At 50.4% G+C, this 18,868-nt stretch overlaps 2 protein-coding genes across 9 annotated transcripts in view; one reads left to right on the forward strand and one right to left on the reverse strand.

Moving 5' to 3' along the window:
* The window catches only part of ARMH1 (armadillo like helical domain containing 1), a 62,575-nt gene extending 60,643 nt beyond the window's left edge, over positions 1-1,932 (reverse strand). The window contains exon 1 of one of the 6 annotated variants that reach the window (XM_059884861.1): positions 1,769-1,932. The gene's annotated coding sequence lies outside the window, so the exon portion shown is untranslated. 6 annotated transcript variants of the gene reach the window in all.
* A 72-nt stretch (positions 1,933-2,004) lies between these two features.
* On the forward strand, positions 2,005-18,868 carry TMEM53 (transmembrane protein 53). 3 transcript variants are annotated; one of them, XM_024989647.2, is made up of 3 exons: positions 2,005-2,185; positions 13,980-14,101; positions 17,328-18,868. In XM_024989647.2, exons 1-3 carry the CDS (start codon positions 2,095-2,097, stop codon positions 18,027-18,029), a joined length of 915 nt encoding a protein of 304 aa, XP_024845415.1. In that variant the 5' UTR covers positions 2,005-2,094; the 3' UTR covers positions 18,030-18,868. The 3 variants fall into 3 exon arrangements, with proteins under 3 accessions (XP_024845415.1, NP_001033661.1, XP_059740795.1); NM_001038572.1 differs by having other exon boundaries at positions 2,053-2,155; positions 17,328-18,042; XM_059884812.1 differs by lacking the exon at positions 2,005-2,185 and adding an exon at positions 4,684-6,740.

The following is an 18,868-nucleotide window of genomic DNA, read 5'->3' on the forward strand; positions in this document are numbered from 1 at the left end:
ACCTCAATTACCTTTGCAGATTCATTCTCCTTTGCCAGAACCTCAAACACAGGTGCTTCTCAGGGTTCTGTCCTAGGCTCTCTCCTCTTCTTCCTTTAAAAATGTTTATTTCTTCGGCTGCCTGAAGAAATAAACTTTCACATGCTCAGTTGTGGCATGTGGGATCTTTAATTGCAGCATGAGAACTCTTCATCGTGGTATGTGGGATCTAGTTCCCTGACCAGGGGTCAAACCCAGGTCCCCTGCACTGGGAGCATGGAGTCTTAGCCACTGGGCCATCAAGGAAGTCCCTTCTTCTCTTCTTTCTCTACACAGTCTCTCCGGGCAAGCCAAACAAATCAATCCAGTGTGTGGCTGCCATCTTTAAGACACTACAGACTAAATATTTTAATTTCCAATTTAGACTTATCTTGCAAACTCCAGTCAGGCATACTCAGCTGCCTCCTGGACACTTCCACTTGGATATCCCACTGGCACCTCAAACTCACCATGCCCAGAATTGACTCTTTCCTAACAACTCTCCTTTCTGTTTGCCCAAGGCAGGAAATTAGACATTCTTCACATTTCCTACTTTCCCACATCCGACCAGTCACCAAGTCCAGTTCTAGTCCAGTTCTTTTAAACTCATAAGTCTAAGGAATCCATCCTTCTCTTCAATCCTGTTACCTCTCCATGCTTCAGGCCACCATAATCCTTTCACATGACTGAAACAACTTCCTGAACTGGTCTCCCTCCTTCTCCCAGTCTCGAATCCATTCTTTTCATTGATCTTTCTAAAACATTAATCTGATTGTTACTGTTTTGTTTAAACCTCTGCAGCCTCCCCATTGTCCTTAGGATAAAGTCTAAGCTCTGGTGCTCGGTGGCATAAAATGCATTGGAAATATTTTTCCATCAGTAAGATCTACCCATAAGCTCAGGGTTGAGTGTGGCATCAAAGACCTTCCAGAGTCTGGGCCTACCTATCCTCCAAGATTGCTCTCCCATTAGTATCTCCTCTGGCCAGAAGATGCTCATAGTTCCTGGCACCAACCCCTCACTTTTCTCTTTGAGCCATGCAAGGACTCATGTCTCCACAAATCTTTCAAAGCCTAGCTCAAAAGCCATCTGCACTGCCATAAGTTCCCCTTCTAATTCTGAGCTCCTACTCTTGTAGTATTTATCCCTCCATAGTATTAGAGCTGGTTCATGCACGGTTTCTCTCCCTCTCCTTTTAAGAATTATGGAAGTGAAGCGAAGTGAAAGTCGCTCAGTCGTGTCCGACTCTTTGCGACCCCATGGACTGTATAGGGAATACTCCAGGCCAGAATATTGGAGTGGGTAGCCTTTCCCTTCTCCAGGAAGTCAGGGTCAAAACCAATCCTAACTAGAGTCCACCTATGTAACAGATGGTAAGTAAATATTTTTCAAGTGCGTGGATAAATTTAAGAAAACTTTACTCCCTAACCCCTTATGTTGCGCACGAACAGGGCACTCTCTAAAGTCTTCTCCAGAAGATAGCACTTCCTTTGCATCCTACCCATCCCACCATTCAAAATAAGCCTCGACCTACTGGGTGGATCACGGGCTGGCACGCACCCCTGTGGCCGTTTTGTATGGTTTTCTACCTCCAGCCCTCGGAGCTGCCGTTGGTAGAGGTCGGTGGAAGTAGCTAGATGATTCAAGTCAAAGGGCACTGTTGTCCGTCCGGTAGGAAAAGACGCGGTTAAGAAAGGAAACCCTCCTGATCCCCAGAAAACGCAACTCTCCCACAGATCCCCTTACCTACACGGGAGGGTGGGGACTCTTCCTGACTGGCGCCTTAGCTGGCCAATACCTAATCCAGACCAAGCGAGTTAGCCAATGGCCGAGGGTCAGAGATAGAGCAGGACGGGGCATGGTTGCTAGGGCCTAGCAAGCAGGGTGCGGCGAGAGGCTCCGGGAGACACCCGGTGGTTGCTAGGGAGAGAGGTCACAGAGCGCGGCTCAGGGATTGGGTAGCGTCGAGGGAGGTGGGTGGTGATTGGGCGGTGCCCAGGAGAGGCTTGGGTGAGGTGCAGGCGCGCGAGCGGGAGTTCCGGCCGGAGGCCCAAGCCGAGGGCCGGCTCCTTCACCATGGCTTCAGCCCAGCTGGACTACACCATCGAGATCCCTGATCAGCCCTGCCGGAGTCAGGGTATGGAACGAGGGTTGGGTCCAGTCGTGGGTAGGTGACCTAAGGAGTCCGTGGGTTGCAAGCACAGCTGTGGCCCCGCCCCTCTTGCGGCCCCGCCCTCCCGCGGCCCATCTCCTCATAGGGTCCGGCAGGTCCTTAGATTTGTCGGGTCCAGAGAGCCCCGCCCCTTAGCAAGCCCCGCCCCCAGGGCGCTTTCCCTGTCCGAGCCCCGCCCCTTCTCGGAGTCCACACGCCCCCCGCCCGCCCCCACCTCCGACCAGGTTGGGGCCCTTTTTTCTGTCTCTTTAGTTCTCAGGTCCAAGCTTTCGCTTCTTTCCCAGTAACTGAAGGCTGCCGAGGACAGGGGACATCCAGATTTCTTTGTTTGGAGTCGGGTTTCCCACTGCTGTCCTTTCTTGGCGGTTGTGCTTAGGGGGTTCCACTCGTTATATTCCATCCACTGTTTTCCCCAGGGTCCATGGAGAAGCCCAGGACACAGAACCTTCACCCTTCCCTCCTCTGCACTCTCCTTGGCAGTATAGTCAGCAGAACCGTCTCTGCTGTGAGTTAGAAGTCGGCTCAAATCCCCACTCCTCCCTTCAGTAGCTGCGTGACCTGACCGTTGGTAGGCTTCCAGCTCTTAACTTCGGTTTCCTCATCTGCACAGTTGGGGGTACCAACAGTAACCTCCCTCTGACGGTAGTTGGTTGCACAACTGAGATTGTTTGTGTAAAGGACCCAGCATAATGCTTCGCACTGAGTGAGTTTCGTGATTAGCTTTATTTTCCTCCCTACAGTCATATTCGAGAAAGGAGTGTGGCAGGGCCACAGAATTAGTAGTCTGTGAGTCGGATTGGGGTTCCAGAGAATGGAAAATTTGGCCCGGATTGGGAGTGAATTATGGTAGAGGAGCCTTGTCATACAGCCCAGCTCAAGCTGCAGGTCTTGCCTGTCTTACTCCACATCATCTTCACACCTCCAGTCTTACCACCAGCTACACCTCACCTCTTCTGCCACCCCAGCCCTCTTCCCAATGCAAAGCTTTGATCTTACCACTATTCTAGCTAGAACCCTACAGTGACTTTTTTGCCCTCAGGATAAATCAAGTCCTGATTCCTTAGCATGGCATTCAAAGTCCATCATTTAACAGCCCCTGCTTACCTCTTTGTTCACTATATCCTTTCACCGTTCACTTTTGAGTTTTGTGTTTTGGCTTCCCCAAGCTGCTTGTGATTCTGCACACCCTTCCTGCTTCTCTCTGCTCCTGCTATTTCTTCTGTCTGGAATGCCTTTTCCTCTCTGCTGCCCCACTCTGCCCGCTCCCATGTTTGGTTCATCATTTAACGCTTCTCTCAGATGTTACTTCCTTCAAGAGAGCCTTCCCAGACCCCTTGCATAGCAGCTTGTGTTCCTTGGATGGGGTCTAAGAGGGGAGTGCAACCCCTAGGCTTTTGACAGAGCAGGTAGCCCCAGACCAGTTGTATTTCACTAGAGCCAGATCTGTGGCCAAGGGCTCTTGGGCTTATAGATGTAAAAATGCTTTTGAAAGTCTTGGCATCAGCGGGAGATGAAGTCAATTAATATTATTACCCTTGGGGACTTCCCTGGTGGTCCAGTGGCTAAGACTGCAGGCTCCCAATGCAGGGGCAGGGTTCGGTCTCTGGTCAGGGAACTAGATCCCGAATGCCACAACTAAAGACCTGGCACTTGCTGCAACTAAGACCTGGCACAGCCAAATAGATAAAATATTTAAAAAAACTATTTAAAATAATTTTTTAAAAGATTATTGCCCTTGGAGCACCTTTAGTTGCAAAGGCCTGGAGCTGCTTTCTGTGTGGCCAAGAGGGCAGAAGTTTGTTCCTCAGCCCCAGTGGGCAGCCTTTGCGTTTCAGTTCTACCTCTTGCTCTTCTTTGGTTTTGGCAAGTTATTGAACCTCTCTGAGCCTCAGATTCCCTGACTGTAAAGTGGAAGTGATAAGAGCGCCTACCTCACGGCACTGAGGGTTGATGAAGTAGTGACTGACGTGGAGCAGGTATGTGTGCTCCTGTGTGTGCAGCCTGGCGCGTGCGCTCTCAGTACATTTCTTCCCCTGGTGGCTCTCCCCCAGCCTCAAGGGGCTGGGTCCTAGAATTGGAAGAAATCTCAGGGGGCCATTTTGTCCTGCATCCTTCTCCTGTCATGAGAGCTTGCTGTTAGCTCCAGACCCTTCCCCGACAGGATACTTCCTCCCACATATCCTGGCCTGTTGAAGGCAGCTGGATTGTTAGAAAGCTTCCCTTTCTTGAGCCACAGTAGGCCTTCCTGTCACATCTGCTTTCAGGTCAGCATTTGCTGTGTCCTGGTTGTGGGCTAGTTGCTGGTCTCCTCAGAAGTGACTCACACACAGACTCCCTGCAAGGACCTGTGCTTCTGGGAGGACAGTATTTAGAAGGAGGTGGTTTCACAATGATGTGGTAACTGCAGGGCTAGGAGGTCATGGTGGGTACAACACAGAGCAAGGTAGTCTGTCTTCCTCTGTTTTCAAGATGACAGCTTCATCTCTTTTCTCCAAGAAAAACACCCCCAAGGCCTTCAGCTGTTCCTCCTCTGGTGTGGTTCTAATAACCCTCTCCTTATGATTGCCTTCTGCACTGGCTTTGGTTCATCATGCCTTTCCCTCTCCAAGTGCGTACCTCAGAGCCAAACTCGAGGCTATAGGACCCCTCAGAAGGAAGTGACAGCACTGTGACCCCCTACATCTCTTTGCTTCCTGTCTGTGGAGAGCTCCCTTCCCGGCTGATGTGGCTTCACAGAGCGACAGTCTTTGGGGGTCCGGAGATTGTCTCTCTGTTGCACTTACTGTTTAAAGGTGCAGAAGTGTGTAGGACGGTCATATTTGGTTTCTGGAATTGCGTTTCCCCCATAACTGAGCTTTAGAGCCACAGAGCCTGGCACTGCTGTGAGCTGATAGAGAGGCGAGCAGCTGCTGCTGGCACATACTTAGCGGGAAGGCAGCTACAGATCTGGGGCCCTTCATCACTCAGGGTCCTTCTGCTGGAATTCCCACCAGGCAGTTATTTGTGGCTGACTGGGCCTAACAAGGATCATCTACCTGGTCCTTTGCCGAAGCTGATCCCTTGACCTGGCATTCCCCTCTTCCCACCCACTCTTCTTTGACCAGTGGTCCCCTCACCCTCCTAATGAGAGTTGGGTATTCTCTCATTTCCTTGGGGAAGGTTCTGTCCTCAGGACCCCCAGTGCAGGGGTCCCTGTCGTGTTGTTTGGAGGGTTTGGCTCACTGTTGCCAGAGCCTGGCAAGGAAGATGTGCCCGAAGAGCTGAAGGGAGACATTTGGCAGTACTCCGGCCCCGCCCGAGGTGCTCTGCCATCCAGGCCAGGCTTGCATTGCCCCTCCTCCCAGCCAGAGACTGGTCAGCCAAGTCCTGCCCCAGGGCCCCTAGGGCCCCTCTGCGGCTTGCACAGGCACTTCTTAAAGGCATCCTCTTGCTCTCAGGTTCCATAAACATTTTTACAAATAATTGATTTACAAAATTAATGGGGCTGGGACAAGGGGCTCACTCTTAGCCTTCCGGGGAGTCACAGAGAAGGCAAGCGATAGGTCTGCTGTGAGCCCAGGCTTCGTTGTCAGTCTACCCTTGGGCTGAGCGCTGGCTGGGGTCGAAGAAATGAAGAGCTTGTCTTGACCCCCAGGAAGTTTCTCCCAGCGCCAGGGAAACAGTATGGGGTGGACTGTAGTTAGGACCACCATGGTGGGCTGCAGGGGTCAGTGGCTTCCTGGAGAAGAGTGGCCCAAGCTGGACCTACAGCTGTAGATAGGGAGCAGCAGAAGGCGCAGAGCTGGAGCACTGGGGGACTGAGCGGGGCCCAGAAGAGTGTAGCCTTGGCAGGAGGCCTGGGTGTGCTTTCAGGAGCAGGGGTGAGAGAAAACCTCAAGAGCTGTCACACCGACGAGGCCTCACAGGCCCAGGTGCCGAGTTGAACTAGACTCTTCTTGTCTGTGTGAACCCCAGGGCTGCTTTTTTTTTTTCTGAGCAGAGGAGTTTTGTTCATTTTTTGAATCATGACTTCTTTTCTTTCATTCATTAATAGAAACCCTTCCTAATTTGTCTGCTTTATGCCAAGTGTCATGCTAGGCCCTGGATCTGAGCTCCAGACCTCAAGGACCCTTTGCCTGAGGTCTCTGTGGTTTCTGTTGGGCTTACACTGTTGACCATGCCCTGCTCACACGCCAGGTTCAGCAAGAACCCCTCATATGATTTTATTACTCTAGAAGGCAATGGCAAGCCACTCCAGTACTCTTGCCTAGAAAATCCCATGGATGGAGGAGCCTGGTAGGCTGCAGTCCATGGGGTCGGTAAGAGTCGAACACGACTGAGCGACTTCACTTTCACTTTCCACTTTCACGCAATGGAGAAGGAAATGGCAACCCACTCCAGTGTTCTTGCCTGGAGAATCCCAGGGATGGGGGAGCCTGGTGGGCTGCCGTCTATGGGGTCGCACAGAGTCGGACACAACTGAAGCGACTTAGCAGCAGCATGACCACCTTGTGAGATCTGGAGTACTCTTATCCCATCTTACAGATGAGGAACAGGAGCTCAACAGGAGGTAAAGTGTCTTGCCCCAAGTCATCCCAGGTTCCAACTCAGGAGCCTCACTCCAAAGCTTGTGTATGCATATTTCAGTTGCCATCAGGAAGTGCTGCCTGAAGACAGTTCCATTTCTCGGAAACAGTTAAGGACATGCATGAAGAAAGAGATGTCCATTAAAGTACTTTTATAACAGCAAAAGATTAGAAACAACACTGTGTCCAATAATGGGAGCTTGGTCACCATAAATTACGAAATATCTATAGCTGCTCTGCAGCCACTAAAAAGAATGGTGTAGAAATATATAAACCGACAGGGAGAGATGTTCACAATACATTGCTAAATGGAAGAAAGCAGATTACAAAGCGGTATGATTCCAGTTGTATAAGATATTCATTTTCTACTTTTTCTACAGTGAGCATGCATTCCTCATGAAGTAATAACTTCAATTCATTGAACTCTTCCTTTGTGCTAGGGTAAAAATGCTAAGCCCTCAGTAGTCATTTTCTTGTTTAGTCTTATGTTCTGTTATCCTCATTTCACAGTTAAGAAAATTAAACCTTAGAGAACTAGCTCAAGGTCTGTTTCATGGTTATTAGTGGCAGAGACAGAGATTTGAACCCAGATAGGGTTTATATGGTCGGTACTCCTAGATACCATGCTACTCTTCTGTACTATTATTCCAAAAGGTTAAAAAAAAAGTAAATTTAAAATGAACTAATTTGGATTAAATATAGGAACTCTAAGACTCTAGAAAGTATTTCTTGGGAGTAAAGGAAATTGAGGATCCTTTGATTCTTTGCATTTTAAGAAGAAAACATAGTTCTTTGTATTCTGAGTCCCGCTTGCTGATGAAAAGCACATATTGTTCCACAAATCCTTTTTCTTTGTCAGCCTTTTCCTTTGTCTTCCCCACATGCCCCTGGGATATACACAATCTAATTTATGCTCCAGTTTTATGACTTGAACTGTTGTACAATATAGTATGTATCTGTAATTCTGGTATTATCGGTGTCAGTGTCATTTGTTGAGAAAAGTCCAGAGGACAGAGAGCCCCTGAGATTAAATGTGGGGTACTTAAGAAGTGTCAGGCTTGAGGAGCCTTGCCAAGGAACTTCTGGGCATCCATGATCTCTTTGACTTCTTCACCACTATTGACTCTGCTGGATACCCCCCAACCTTTAAAAAAAATTTTTTTTTTAACTCTCATTGCAAAAGTGATACCAATGGATTTTTAGACTGTGAATTTAAAAAATCATGAAAAAGAAATTGCCTCTAATCCCAGGAATAATTGCTATCAATATCTGATGCTTTTTTTCTGTGCATAAGTATGTGTAGGTGTGCATGTATGTATGTACATAGGATTCTGTTGTACATACTCTTTGCAACTTGCTTTTTTGCTTAATGTGTTATTATTCATTTTTAAAATAATAATATTGAGATATAATTCACATTCTGTAAAATTCACTCTTTTAAAATGTGTGATTCGTTGGTTTTTAGGATGTTCACAGGATTGTACACACAGCACTATTTAATTTCAGAACATTTTCATCATCTGCAAAAAAAACCCTGAACCATTAGCAGTCTCTCCCCATTTCCCCCTGCCTCCAGCTCCTGGCAGCCGCTCATCTGCTTTCTGCCCTATGGATCTGCCTATTCTGGACATTTTGTATAAATCATATAAATGGAATCATATAATGTATGGTCTTTGTGTCTGGCTTCTTTCACTTAACACGTTTTCAAGGTTCACCCATGTTGTAGCAGTGCTTCATTCCTTTTTATCACCAAGTAGTATTCCATTGAAAGGATATACCACCTTTTATTCACCTGTTACAGGTCATAGGTATGTGGATTGTATCTACTTTTTGGCTGTCATGAATATTGCTGCAATGAACATTCATGTACACGTTTTTGTATGGACATATGTTTTCGGTTCTCTTGGGTCTTATACCTAGGAGTAGAGGTACTGGTTCATGTGGAAACTTCTTGCCTAATGTTTTTGAGGAGCTGCCAAACAGCTTTCTAAAGTGGATGTACCTTTTTGCACGCTCACCAGCAGTATATGAGGGTTCTGAATTCTCCTTATCCTCAACACTTGGTGTTATCTGACTTTTTGATTATGGCCATCCTATGGATCCAATATACTGTCTCATTGTGGTTTTAATTTTCATTTCCCTGATGACTGTGATGTTGGACATCTTTTCATGTTCTTACTGGCCATTTATGCATCTTCTTTGGAGAAATGTCTCTTCAAATCTTTTGCCTATTTTAAAGTTGAGTTATTTGTCTTTTCATTGTTGAATTCTTATATATCCTGGATAACAAACCCTTATCAGATATATGATTTGCAAATATTTTCTCCCATTCTGTCAGTTTCCTCAGCTTTTTGATGGTATCCATTGATGTACAAAAATTTTCAATGCTGGTGAAGTCCTGGTTTGTCTGTTTTTTTCTTGTATTCCTTTTCCTTTTAGTTATGTCTAAGAAACCATTCCTTAATCTAAGGTCACAAAGATTTACTTTTACATTTTCTGCTAAGAGTCTTATAGTTTTAGCTCTTATATTTATGTCTATGATCTGCTTAAGATATTCCTGAATATTTCTGTCATAGATTAAGCATTTTTCTTTCATAGAAGTGGAATCACTAAGTCAAAGATTGCATGTTTTTGAGGCTTTTGCTACACATACCAGAATTGTTGTGATTCTTTTCTTCCTATCGTTTCCCTCCCCCTTCCTACTTGTCTCCCACTGCCCTGGTTCAGGCCTTTACTATCTATTGTTTCGCATGTTACAGTCATCTCTGACTTATTCCTAATGGCACCTTTCAGCACAGTGGATAAGCACAGTGGGATGGTGATGGTGGTGCTGTGATGGTATAGACGAGGGGCATCTAGCCCTGTCTAGTGATTTAGGGAAGTGGTGAGAAGGGGTTGGAGAGGGCATCAAGGGGAACTTCTTGGATGTCAGCAGTGAGCTGACTCAGCAGGGGGCATGGGCATTAGCAAAGCATGAACATGGATTATCAGCATCTGGGCTGGGGAGTGAGGACCGTGTGTGCAGTCCTGGAGGCAGGGGGCAATGTGGTGTGGTGGTTCAGAGGGGCATGCTGGCTCTGCCACTTCCTGGCTCTCTGTTTTTGGGGAGAGAGACTTCTTGTCTCTGTGTTTTAGTTTTCTCATCTGTAAAATGGGGATAGCAATAATAGTTAACTCCTAGGATGGTGGGGGGACCAAATGAGGCAGCATGTGTTGAGGTTCTGACTTTGGTGGCCAGTCTGTGAGGAGGAGCAGGTGGAAGAGGTCAGTGCTGGATCTGTTGATGTACAGAGAAAACCAAAGGTGCAGGTTTGGAGCTAAGTGGAAAGAGATTTGGTTAAGACTGGGGGCTTTTTTTTTTTTACCCAGGGGCCAGCCGGGATAATGGTGATGACCACCTGGGTTTGGAATCTAGCTCCACTGCTTATTAGTTGTGTGACTTTGACCAATTATTTATTATCTTTGTGGCTTAGTTTTTCATCAGTAAAATGAGACAAGAACAGTACCTTGTTCATAGGATTGTTGTGAAGATTAAATGAATTGATATATAAAGTACTTAGGGACTTCCTTGGTGGTCCAGTGGTTAAGACTCTGTGCTCCCAATGCAGGGCGCCAGGGTTTGAACCCTGGTCAGGGAACTAGATCCCACATACTGCAACTAAGACCCAGTACAGCCAAATAAATAAATATATATATATATTTTTTAAGTGCTTAGAATAGTGTCTGACACAATTCTCTTTTTGCTGTTATTGTTTTTCTTGGTGATGGGAAAGAGGGGAAGATAGGGGTGGAAGGAGATGCGAAATTCAGAGAAGTTTATGATGGTTTAGGACTGAGGTGGGTTTGATTGCCTTTGCAGGGCTATGGTCGTCTTGGTGTAGAAATGGGAGATGGGGGCCAGTGCCTGAGTCTTCAGTGCCTGAGGGGCAGTGGTCAGAGGCTGGGAGATGTCAGCAGTGGGAAGGGGAGAGGGTGGTGACCAATGGGAGGAACATAAAAGGAGCAGGGGCTCTTACAGAGGGTGGAGGAATCACAGGATCCGGATGTGGCAATAAATAACAATAGCCATAGCAATTACTTTTATTACTCTGGAAAGGGCAATGGGTAACAAGAGAAATGCCAGCTCTTTCTCCTTGGATCCATCCTTCACTTTGCAAGCATGTGTTCATTCATTCAGCACGTTTCTGCTGAGTGCCTGGACGGGCCAGCTACAGTCCTGGACACGAGGAATGTGGCACTAAGTGTGACAAACCTGGTTCCTGCCTTCAGGGACCCTTCTGGCTGAGGGGTGACAGATGTTATTCAAATAATTGTGCAAGCCATTAATCAGTATAGATTGGATCTTGCCACTCCCCCAGTTCCAGAATCTATTCGCTCTCCACTGCTCCGGATAAAATCCTGACTCGTAAGCATGGCCTGGGGGCCTTTCAGGATCAGGCCCCCCATTCCCACTCTTAGCAGCTCTCCTGCACACTGTTGTTCCCTCATCCAGGCTTCTAGCCTCCCAGGACTGCTTGCTGTGCTCCAGAGTGACTGTAACATCTCCATCACCTTCTGCCCCTGCTCATGCCCTCTTTCTACCTGGCATGCTCCTATGGTCCTTCAAGACCAGCACAGCAAACATGTCACTATCACTCTCTCAGCCGTGGTCTCAGAGCACCTTGGACTTTTCTGGATGATAGCACTTCATGTCTAGAATCTGAATGGGTAGCGTGGCTCCAGTGGGAGGGGGTCATGACAAAGCTCCAAGTTAGGAAGGGCATGGAGAAGGGGATCCTGGGAGGAGACTGTGTTGGGGGAACGGGAGATGCCCCTGGGTAGGAGGGGCACCTCCTGGTTCAGGAGAGGCGGCCTTGAGGGCCTGGCTGGAGTTGGGGCACGAATTCCCTCCTTTTAGGAACCTTACGAAAAGCTTGGGCTCCGGTAAGAGGCAGAGTGTCCAGGGTGTCCGTATTCTGAGTTTCTTTGTGAGAGGCGTGTCTGGTGAAGTCATTCCTACCTGCGTTGGTGAATCCAAGGGTGCCAGGAAAATCTGAGGTGGAACAAAGGGGAGTTGTAGAGCCCAGCCATGGTGGGAGGGGCAGGTCAGAGAGCCAGTGGAAGTGTCTGAACTTTCCCTGTCTGGGAATGCGCCACCCCTGCTGGTCAGGGCAGTCACCAGGGGATGTGACCTCCTTCAGCCTTCTCTCTATTTGAGATGAACCCCCTAACCCTTTGCTGATATTTTGGTGGTGGTACCTGGAGGGGAGCACCATAGGAAAGTGCTGGGGGAGGGGAGTCCATACTCAGACAGTTGCATGGAAGCAGGTCTCAGAAATCCAGTGGCTGGACCTCAGATGGTCAAAGGTGGATCCAAATGGTAGCTGTTGATCACCACCCGTGAGGTGGCTGCAGCCTGAGCCTTATGGGTAGCCATCGCCAGTAAGGTTGGGCCTCTGCAGAGAAAGGCCAGTGCATGCGAACCACTGCCCTGGCCAAGGACCAGGCCAAGAAAGTTGGAGACAGTATTTTGAGTGGCCTGACTTAGAGCTGTGGAACCATCCCTCTTATTGGAGGCTGAGGTCAGTGTCAGGGGAGCCTGGGAGGGCTGGCAGGGGTCAGCATGGGACTGAGGCGCTGGCAGCTCCTGCTCCAGGCTGAATTGTAGCCCAGCCCTGGATCCCCGTGGGCTTGGGCAGTTAATCTCCAAAGGCCAGAGTCACCACCACCGGAGAGCAGAAACACTGAACTTTTCAATCACATTAATTTCCACAGGAAATTGTTGTCTTCCTTTTGTCCAAAGGTTAGTGATTTATGTTTACCATCTTCTTAACTAGCCTTGAAATTTACTGTTGCCAGGTCACCACCAGCATCCATAAATCTCTGGGTGGCAGCTGAGCATAGCCAAGTGGCTTGATCCTTGGAAGAGTAAACCCTGGCCCTTTCAGGAGGGCAGATAACTGGCAACAGACAGTCCCTGAACAGAAGTCACCCCGAGGGGTGTGAGTACTTCCTTGGTGGGAAAAAATGAGAGGAGGCCTGACTGACATGGTTGCGGGGAGGCCTCCAGAAGCAGCCATGGAGGAGGCAGCTGGCTTGTGCTTCGGCACATCAGGGGACAAGATGTACTTCTGGTGGTGGACGGGGCTGGCGGCCCAGAACACCTCCAATGGGTTAGTTAGGATGGGGAGTCAGGACCGGCTTCCCAGCTCTGCACTTCCTGTGTTTCCTTAGGCAAGTAGCTTAACCACTCTGTGCCTCAGTTTCCTCTTCTGTAATAATATTCCCTGTAGTGTGCTGCCTGCTGCCAAGTGGCTTCAGTCATGTCCGACTCTGTGCGACCCCGTGGACTGCAGCCTACCAGGCTTCTCCGTCCATGGGATTCTCCAGGCAAGAACACTGGAGTGGATTGCCATTTCCTTCTCCCTGTAGTGTGCTATGAGGGTTAAATCTCAGTAAATACTGACTGTTATTCCTCTCTGTCAGGACAGGGTTTGGTTTGGTAGGGGTTCACTTCACCACCTACACTGCCCTATCGGTTTCTCTTTAAAACCCCCTTCTTCCATCTGTCCGTAGAATTAGAACAGGAGCCGGCCAACTTTTTTCTGTAAAGGGCTGTACCTTAGACCTTAGACTTTGTGAACTGTGTGGTCTCTGTTGCAGCTACTCATCTCTGCTGTTTCAGCTTGAAAGCAGCCATAGACATTATGTAAATGAATGAGCTGGGCTGTGTTCCAATAAAACTTTATTTGTGGGCATTTACATTTCATGATTTTTACACCACAAAATCTTCTTTTGATTTTTTTTTTCTAAAACTATTTTAGAATGTAAAAAGCACTTTTATCTTTGGCTCAAAGGTCATATGAAAACAGATCATGGGTAGAATTCAGCCCATGGCTTGTGTTAATATCTATGGTATGCTGATCCTGGGATTAGAAGGTGAAATTGCATGGAGGAAGTGTTTTTTTCATTTTTCTCACCTGGGCTGTGTCTCTGAAAGAAAAGAAAGGGGCCCTCAGGTGGCTTTTTCCAGTTACCGTGCAGTGCCATCTGAGAAGCCTGAAAGCCAGTTGAAGTGAAGGACAGAGGAAGGAGCCTCCCGGGCACCTGAGGCACAGGGGCTGGAAGGATGCCTACCTAGGCCTGGCCCCTGGCACTTCCCTGCTACCAGCTGTGGATGGGCCAATCACCCCATCCCACACCCTAACTTCACGGCTGACAGTCCTACCCTGCTTGTGTTTCAGAGAACAGCCCTGACCAAGGTGGGAAGGAGGCTGGGACTCGACTGCCTTTGGTGATTCTCTTGGGCTGGGGAGGCTGCTCTGACAAGAACCTGGCCAAGTACAGTGCCATCTATCACAAAAGGGTGAGTACTGCAGGCGTGTGGACTCCCAGTGCTCTGGGGCCCCTCTGGAGGGGCCCTCTCAGCCTTGGCTGCCCTCATCTCCAGGCTGCCGTGGAGGCTGACCACCAGTCAGGGACCAGACAGGCCTGGGAATGGCACCAGGACTGGCCTGTGAGGAAGATGCTGGGCCCGTGGGGACTTGGCAGGATTATCACTCTTTGCAGCCAACTCTGTGGCCTAGTCTGTCCCCTCCAGCCCCCTGCCCTCCCCCTTTCTTCCACCCCAAGCCCCACGGTGGCAGACCATCTCCACTGTGCTCCTGGCTGAGGCATCAGCCCAAACCTCAAGCCTTTCTGGGCAGCAGGAGCCTGGGCCGGGTGTGCTGGGCATAGTGTGGACTCCTGGGGCCTCCTCCTTGTCTCACCAGGAGTTTCTGTCTTAAGGTTGAGCTTGGCACCTTCATGTTTCCAGGGTAGAAGGGTCTTCTGGAGAAGAATTCAGGCCTGAGGTTTCCTTGCATCATCTCAGGCCTCACGAGAGTTGGATATAGAGATTACGGTGATTGGAGTGAGCCTTGGGAGGGCCTCTTATGCCTGAGTACCCCTTTCACAGCTTTGGCCACTGGCCTGGCCCTGCGCTCCTCACCCAGGCCTCCCTAGGGAAGGAGGCAGTACAGACCACTCCCCAGCCCACCCCCCGAGCTGGAAGCCCTGCACTGAGGAGGAGCGGCAGTCACCTGGGAGAAGGGCCAGCTAGGGCCCCCTCCCCAAGCCTCTGTCCACTGACCCAGGTCTGCGCTGTGCCCAGGAGTGTGGTGGCCCTGGAATAGGATGGGAGTTGGAGGCCTCCCCTCAGCCAGCAAGCCTGGTGCACTGGCATCGCCTTACTCCTTAAGTAGTTTCAGCTGCTTCTGAATTCTACTCCCTGGGCGAGGCTCTTTGTCTGACTTCTCCATTAGACTAAGATCCTTGAAAGCAGGCGGAGGCCAAGAAATAGGTGAGTATGGCCAGAACAGAGGACAAAAGGAAGGGCAAGTGTGAAGAGAAGAGGCTGGGAGGGTCCTTAGGGGATTTAGGCTGGGGTGTGATGTTAGACTTGTGTTTCTCAGAGTCCTTCCCTGCCCAGTGGAGAAAGGACTCAGGAGGCCAGGGCTGGAGGCTGCAAAGTGAGATTGTTGCAGTGGCTGGAACCTTGAGGCTGGTGGTGCCGGTGGAGGGAAGTTGATGAATCAAGGGGCTTGTTAGGAGGCAGAGTGATCGGTGGATGAGAGACTGGGAGTGGGCACGGGCATAGGTGGGGTCCAGGGTAATGCCAGGCTTCCCTGCAGCCAATCCCTGGTAGAGGTGGGTGTGTCCTTTGACACAGGGAGCACTAGAAGTGACACCTTAGGCTCTGGGCTGGATGAGATTCCCCCAGGGAGTGTGTAGAGAGCAAGGAGAAGAGGCCAGGATCTGAGGAGCAGGAGATGAAGAGGATCCACAGTGGGAAGGAGGAGAGGCCACAGGAAGAGAAATAAACTCAGGGGAGCATGATTGAATCCAGAGGAAGAGAGTCTTAGGGAAATGGGCTGGTGACGAGGGAGACAGGAAGGACATTCTTGGGGTGGAAGGCACGGGGAGGAAGTGATTGAGTGGAGAGAAAAAATGATCCCAGGGAAGGCAGAGGGGTTGAGGGGGCAGGGCTGCTTGTGGGGGTCACCTGGGAAAGGAAGGGGTGCTTTTACCTTCTGGTCAGAAGGATGAGATGGGGGTAGAGAAGAAATTTTTCCAACCCCAAACTCCTAATACTTCATTATTTGGGCATCTGCAGCTAAGGGGTGTGAGATAGAGGCTGTGTTTAGTCCCAGGAGTCGCGTGTGTGTGGTGGTGGTGTGGAGTGTGTTTGTATTCATTGGCAGTGTGTGTAGGTTGAAGGTGGGTGGAAAGACATTTCACACCCCCTGGGGAGTTGGAGCAGAGCGCTTTGTGAAGTTTTCCAGAGCTGTGGGGCCAGGTGGCACCCGTGACCCCTTGCTGCAGTCTTGGGAAGAGTGGTAAGGTCCATTCACGTGATTACAGCCAGCCAGAGGGGAGGAGGTCAGGGGGCTGTGGCAGGGTAACCTCAGCTGACTGTCTTTTTTTGGCTCTGGGTCATTCAGGTACTGCGCCCATAAAATTTTCTCCTTGTTATTACTCCTGCCACCACTAATGACTGCTCTTCTTAGCTGGAACTCTGTGCCAAGTGCTGTTTGGGAGCACTGGAGATACTTTTTTTTTTCTTCATTGAATTTTACTGTAATCCCATGAGATGGATGTTGTCCCAGCTTACAGAAGGGAACACAGACTCAGAAAGATGAGTTAAATTGCTCTTCAGCTCTACTGTTTATAGATGCTGGTCCCAGGAACTGAGCCCAGAACTGTCTGACCCCAGGGCCTGCCTAACTCAGAGTCCCCTGACAAAGAGCCCTGTGTGTCTGGCACGCATTAATGGCAGAGGGTTAGGACTCAGGGTGGCTTTGGTCACCTTCTCTAACTGGCCTAGAAGGGGATCTGTGTGAGGACCTTGAGGTGTACTTTGACCCAGGCATTGAGGGATACAGAGGCCCAGAGATGTTTTAGCTATTTTAGAATTTGAGGAATAATGCGTTTACTGTACTTGGAATTTCAGGGAGAGCGAGGAGTGATCCCAGGCTTCAGAACCAGACAGGACCCTGCGAGATAGGTAGCAGTGGCCAGAGACTGAGGCCATGTGGGCCTAGCTCACGAGTGGCCTCTAGTGGTCAAGGCTGGGCCTGCAGGCTGTGTCTTGGGTGCTGGGTCTCCTGGGGGAACCTGCTTGTCCCTGGGAGGCAGGGACCGTGCAGAGCAGAGTGGCTGCAGCAGGGTGTCACCAGGCAGTGAGGCCTTGTGTGCCAGAGTTGATCAGATGAGGGTACAAGGTCGTGGGTGGGAGGGAGACAGCAGACCAGAGTGAGAAGGCTTCCTTCTGGTCAGCCCAGAGGTCTCCAAAGCAAGCTCTGGGCTCTAGGCCTCAAGGGCAGCATGAAGCAATTATTCGACAAATGGGCCTGGAGTGGCCCTTCCCCTCTGGGAGGCACCTGTGTCTAGGAGAGGTGAGCATGCACCTAGGCTGCAGCAGGGCCTGGAGGACTTCCAAGAGTATGGGCTGCGGAAGTGAGAGCTGCTGGACCCCTCTGACCTTAGCTGGTCCCCACCTCTCCTCCCTACCCCATCCCCGAGGACCAACCGGGCCTCTCTCCTCTCCCCAGGGCTGCATCGTCATCCGATACACAGCCCCCTGGCACATGGTCTTCTTCTCCGAGACCCTGGGCATCCCTTCACTTCGTGTCTTGGCCCAGAAGCTGCTTGAGCTGCTCTTTGATTACGAGGTTGAGAAGGAGCCCCTGCTCTTCCACGTCTTCAGCAACGCTGGCGTCATGCTGTACCGATATGTGCTGGAGCTCCTGCAGACCCACCAGCGCTTCTGTCACCTGCGTGTGGTGGGCACCATCTTTGACAGCGGTCCTGGTGACAGCAACCTGCTGGGGGCTCTGCGGGCACTGGCAGTCGTCCTAGAGCACCGTCCTGCCGCGCTGCGCCTGCTGCTCCTGGTGGCCTTCACCCTGGTGGCCTTCCTGTTCCACGTCCTGCTCGCGCCACTCACTGCCCTCTTCCACACGCACTTCTATGACAGGCTGCTCGACGCAGCCTCTCGCTGGCCCGAGCTCTACCTCTACTCCAGGGCCGACGAGGTGGTCCTGGCCCGGGATGTGGAGCGCATGGTGGAGGCACGCCTGGCACACCAGGTCCTGGTACGCTCCGTGGACTTCGTGTCGTCTGCACACGTCAGCCACCTCCGCGACTACCCTACTTATTACACTACCCTCTGCATCAACTTCATGCACAGCTGTGTCCACTGCTCAGGTCCTTGCCCTCCCCACCTCACTTCTGCTCCAGAAATAAATGCCTGACTCTTCCCCACAACCTACGTCCATGGGTGGGGTCCTCTACCGGTACAGCTCCCTGCAGCTCTCGGGGTCTTTGTGGTCCTCCAGGTAGAGAATTCCCATGGGCCTCTGTCCTGGGGGACCGTGTCCGTCTGTTGACCCCAGGATCCTGGGGGCAGTAGTGCCTGTGCAGGTCTCTGCAGGAGCCTTGCTGTGCTTGTGTTTGCTAAGTGCAGCAGTCAGGCTGCTGATTCCTGTGGCATTTAGACTGTGAAGGGTTAATAAAGCTGGGGGTGGGGTGAGGCTGAGCCCCAACATTGATCTTTGATTCCTTGAATGGAAGGTGAGCTTTGCGGGGAGGTGTCAGAAGGTAGGGGAAGGCTGGGGCAGGGGCTGTGATCTGTGCTCCCAGGACCTGGAAGGGCAGGTAAAGCCCCGCCAAGCCCGGAGCACCATCCCCTAGGATCCCACTTGGCAGTTCACTCAGGCTTCTCATTGCCAGGGAGTCTGAGGTGGAAGCCATATGGGGAGCTGACAGGTGGGGGGCTCTGTCCAGGATCTACTACACTTTGCCAGGAAGCCACTGGACCCAGGGAAGTTGCAAGATGTGTGTGGAGTGGGCAGACGGTGTGGGGAGCAGGAAGATAGCAGCACCAGATGGGAGCTGGGACAAGCTGAGTCAGGAGTCCTGAAGACCAGAACCATTGGCCTTCATCTCCCTGAGGGAGACCCACTTGGGTCCTCTGTAGACAGGAGTAGTGGCTTCAGCCTTAGAATTCTGTATCATCTATCATCCTATCAGTCACTGCTGCACAATACTGGCACATAGTAGGCATTCAATAAATATGTGTTGATTGATTGAG

The sequence above is a fragment of the Bos taurus genome, chromosome 3 (assembly GCF_002263795.3).
Source record: "Bos taurus isolate L1 Dominette 01449 registration number 42190680 breed Hereford chromosome 3, ARS-UCD2.0, whole genome shotgun sequence".
Lineage (NCBI taxonomy): Eukaryota > Metazoa > Chordata > Mammalia > Artiodactyla > Bovidae > Bos > Bos taurus.

Bases quoted from the DNA above. Each gene is read 5' to 3' on its own strand.
- TMEM53 (XM_024989647.2), top strand. From the start codon at position 2,095: ATGGCTTCAGCCCAGCTGGACTACACCATCGAGATCCCTGATCAGCCC. The intron at 2,186-13,979 runs GTAGGTGACCTA...CTTGTGTTTCAG, and splicing joins AGGGTTGGGTCCAGTCGTGG to AGAACAGCCCTGACCAAGGT. The intron at 14,102-17,327 runs GTGAGTACTGCA...TCCTCTCCCCAG, and splicing joins GTGCCATCTATCACAAAAGG to GGCTGCATCGTCATCCGATA.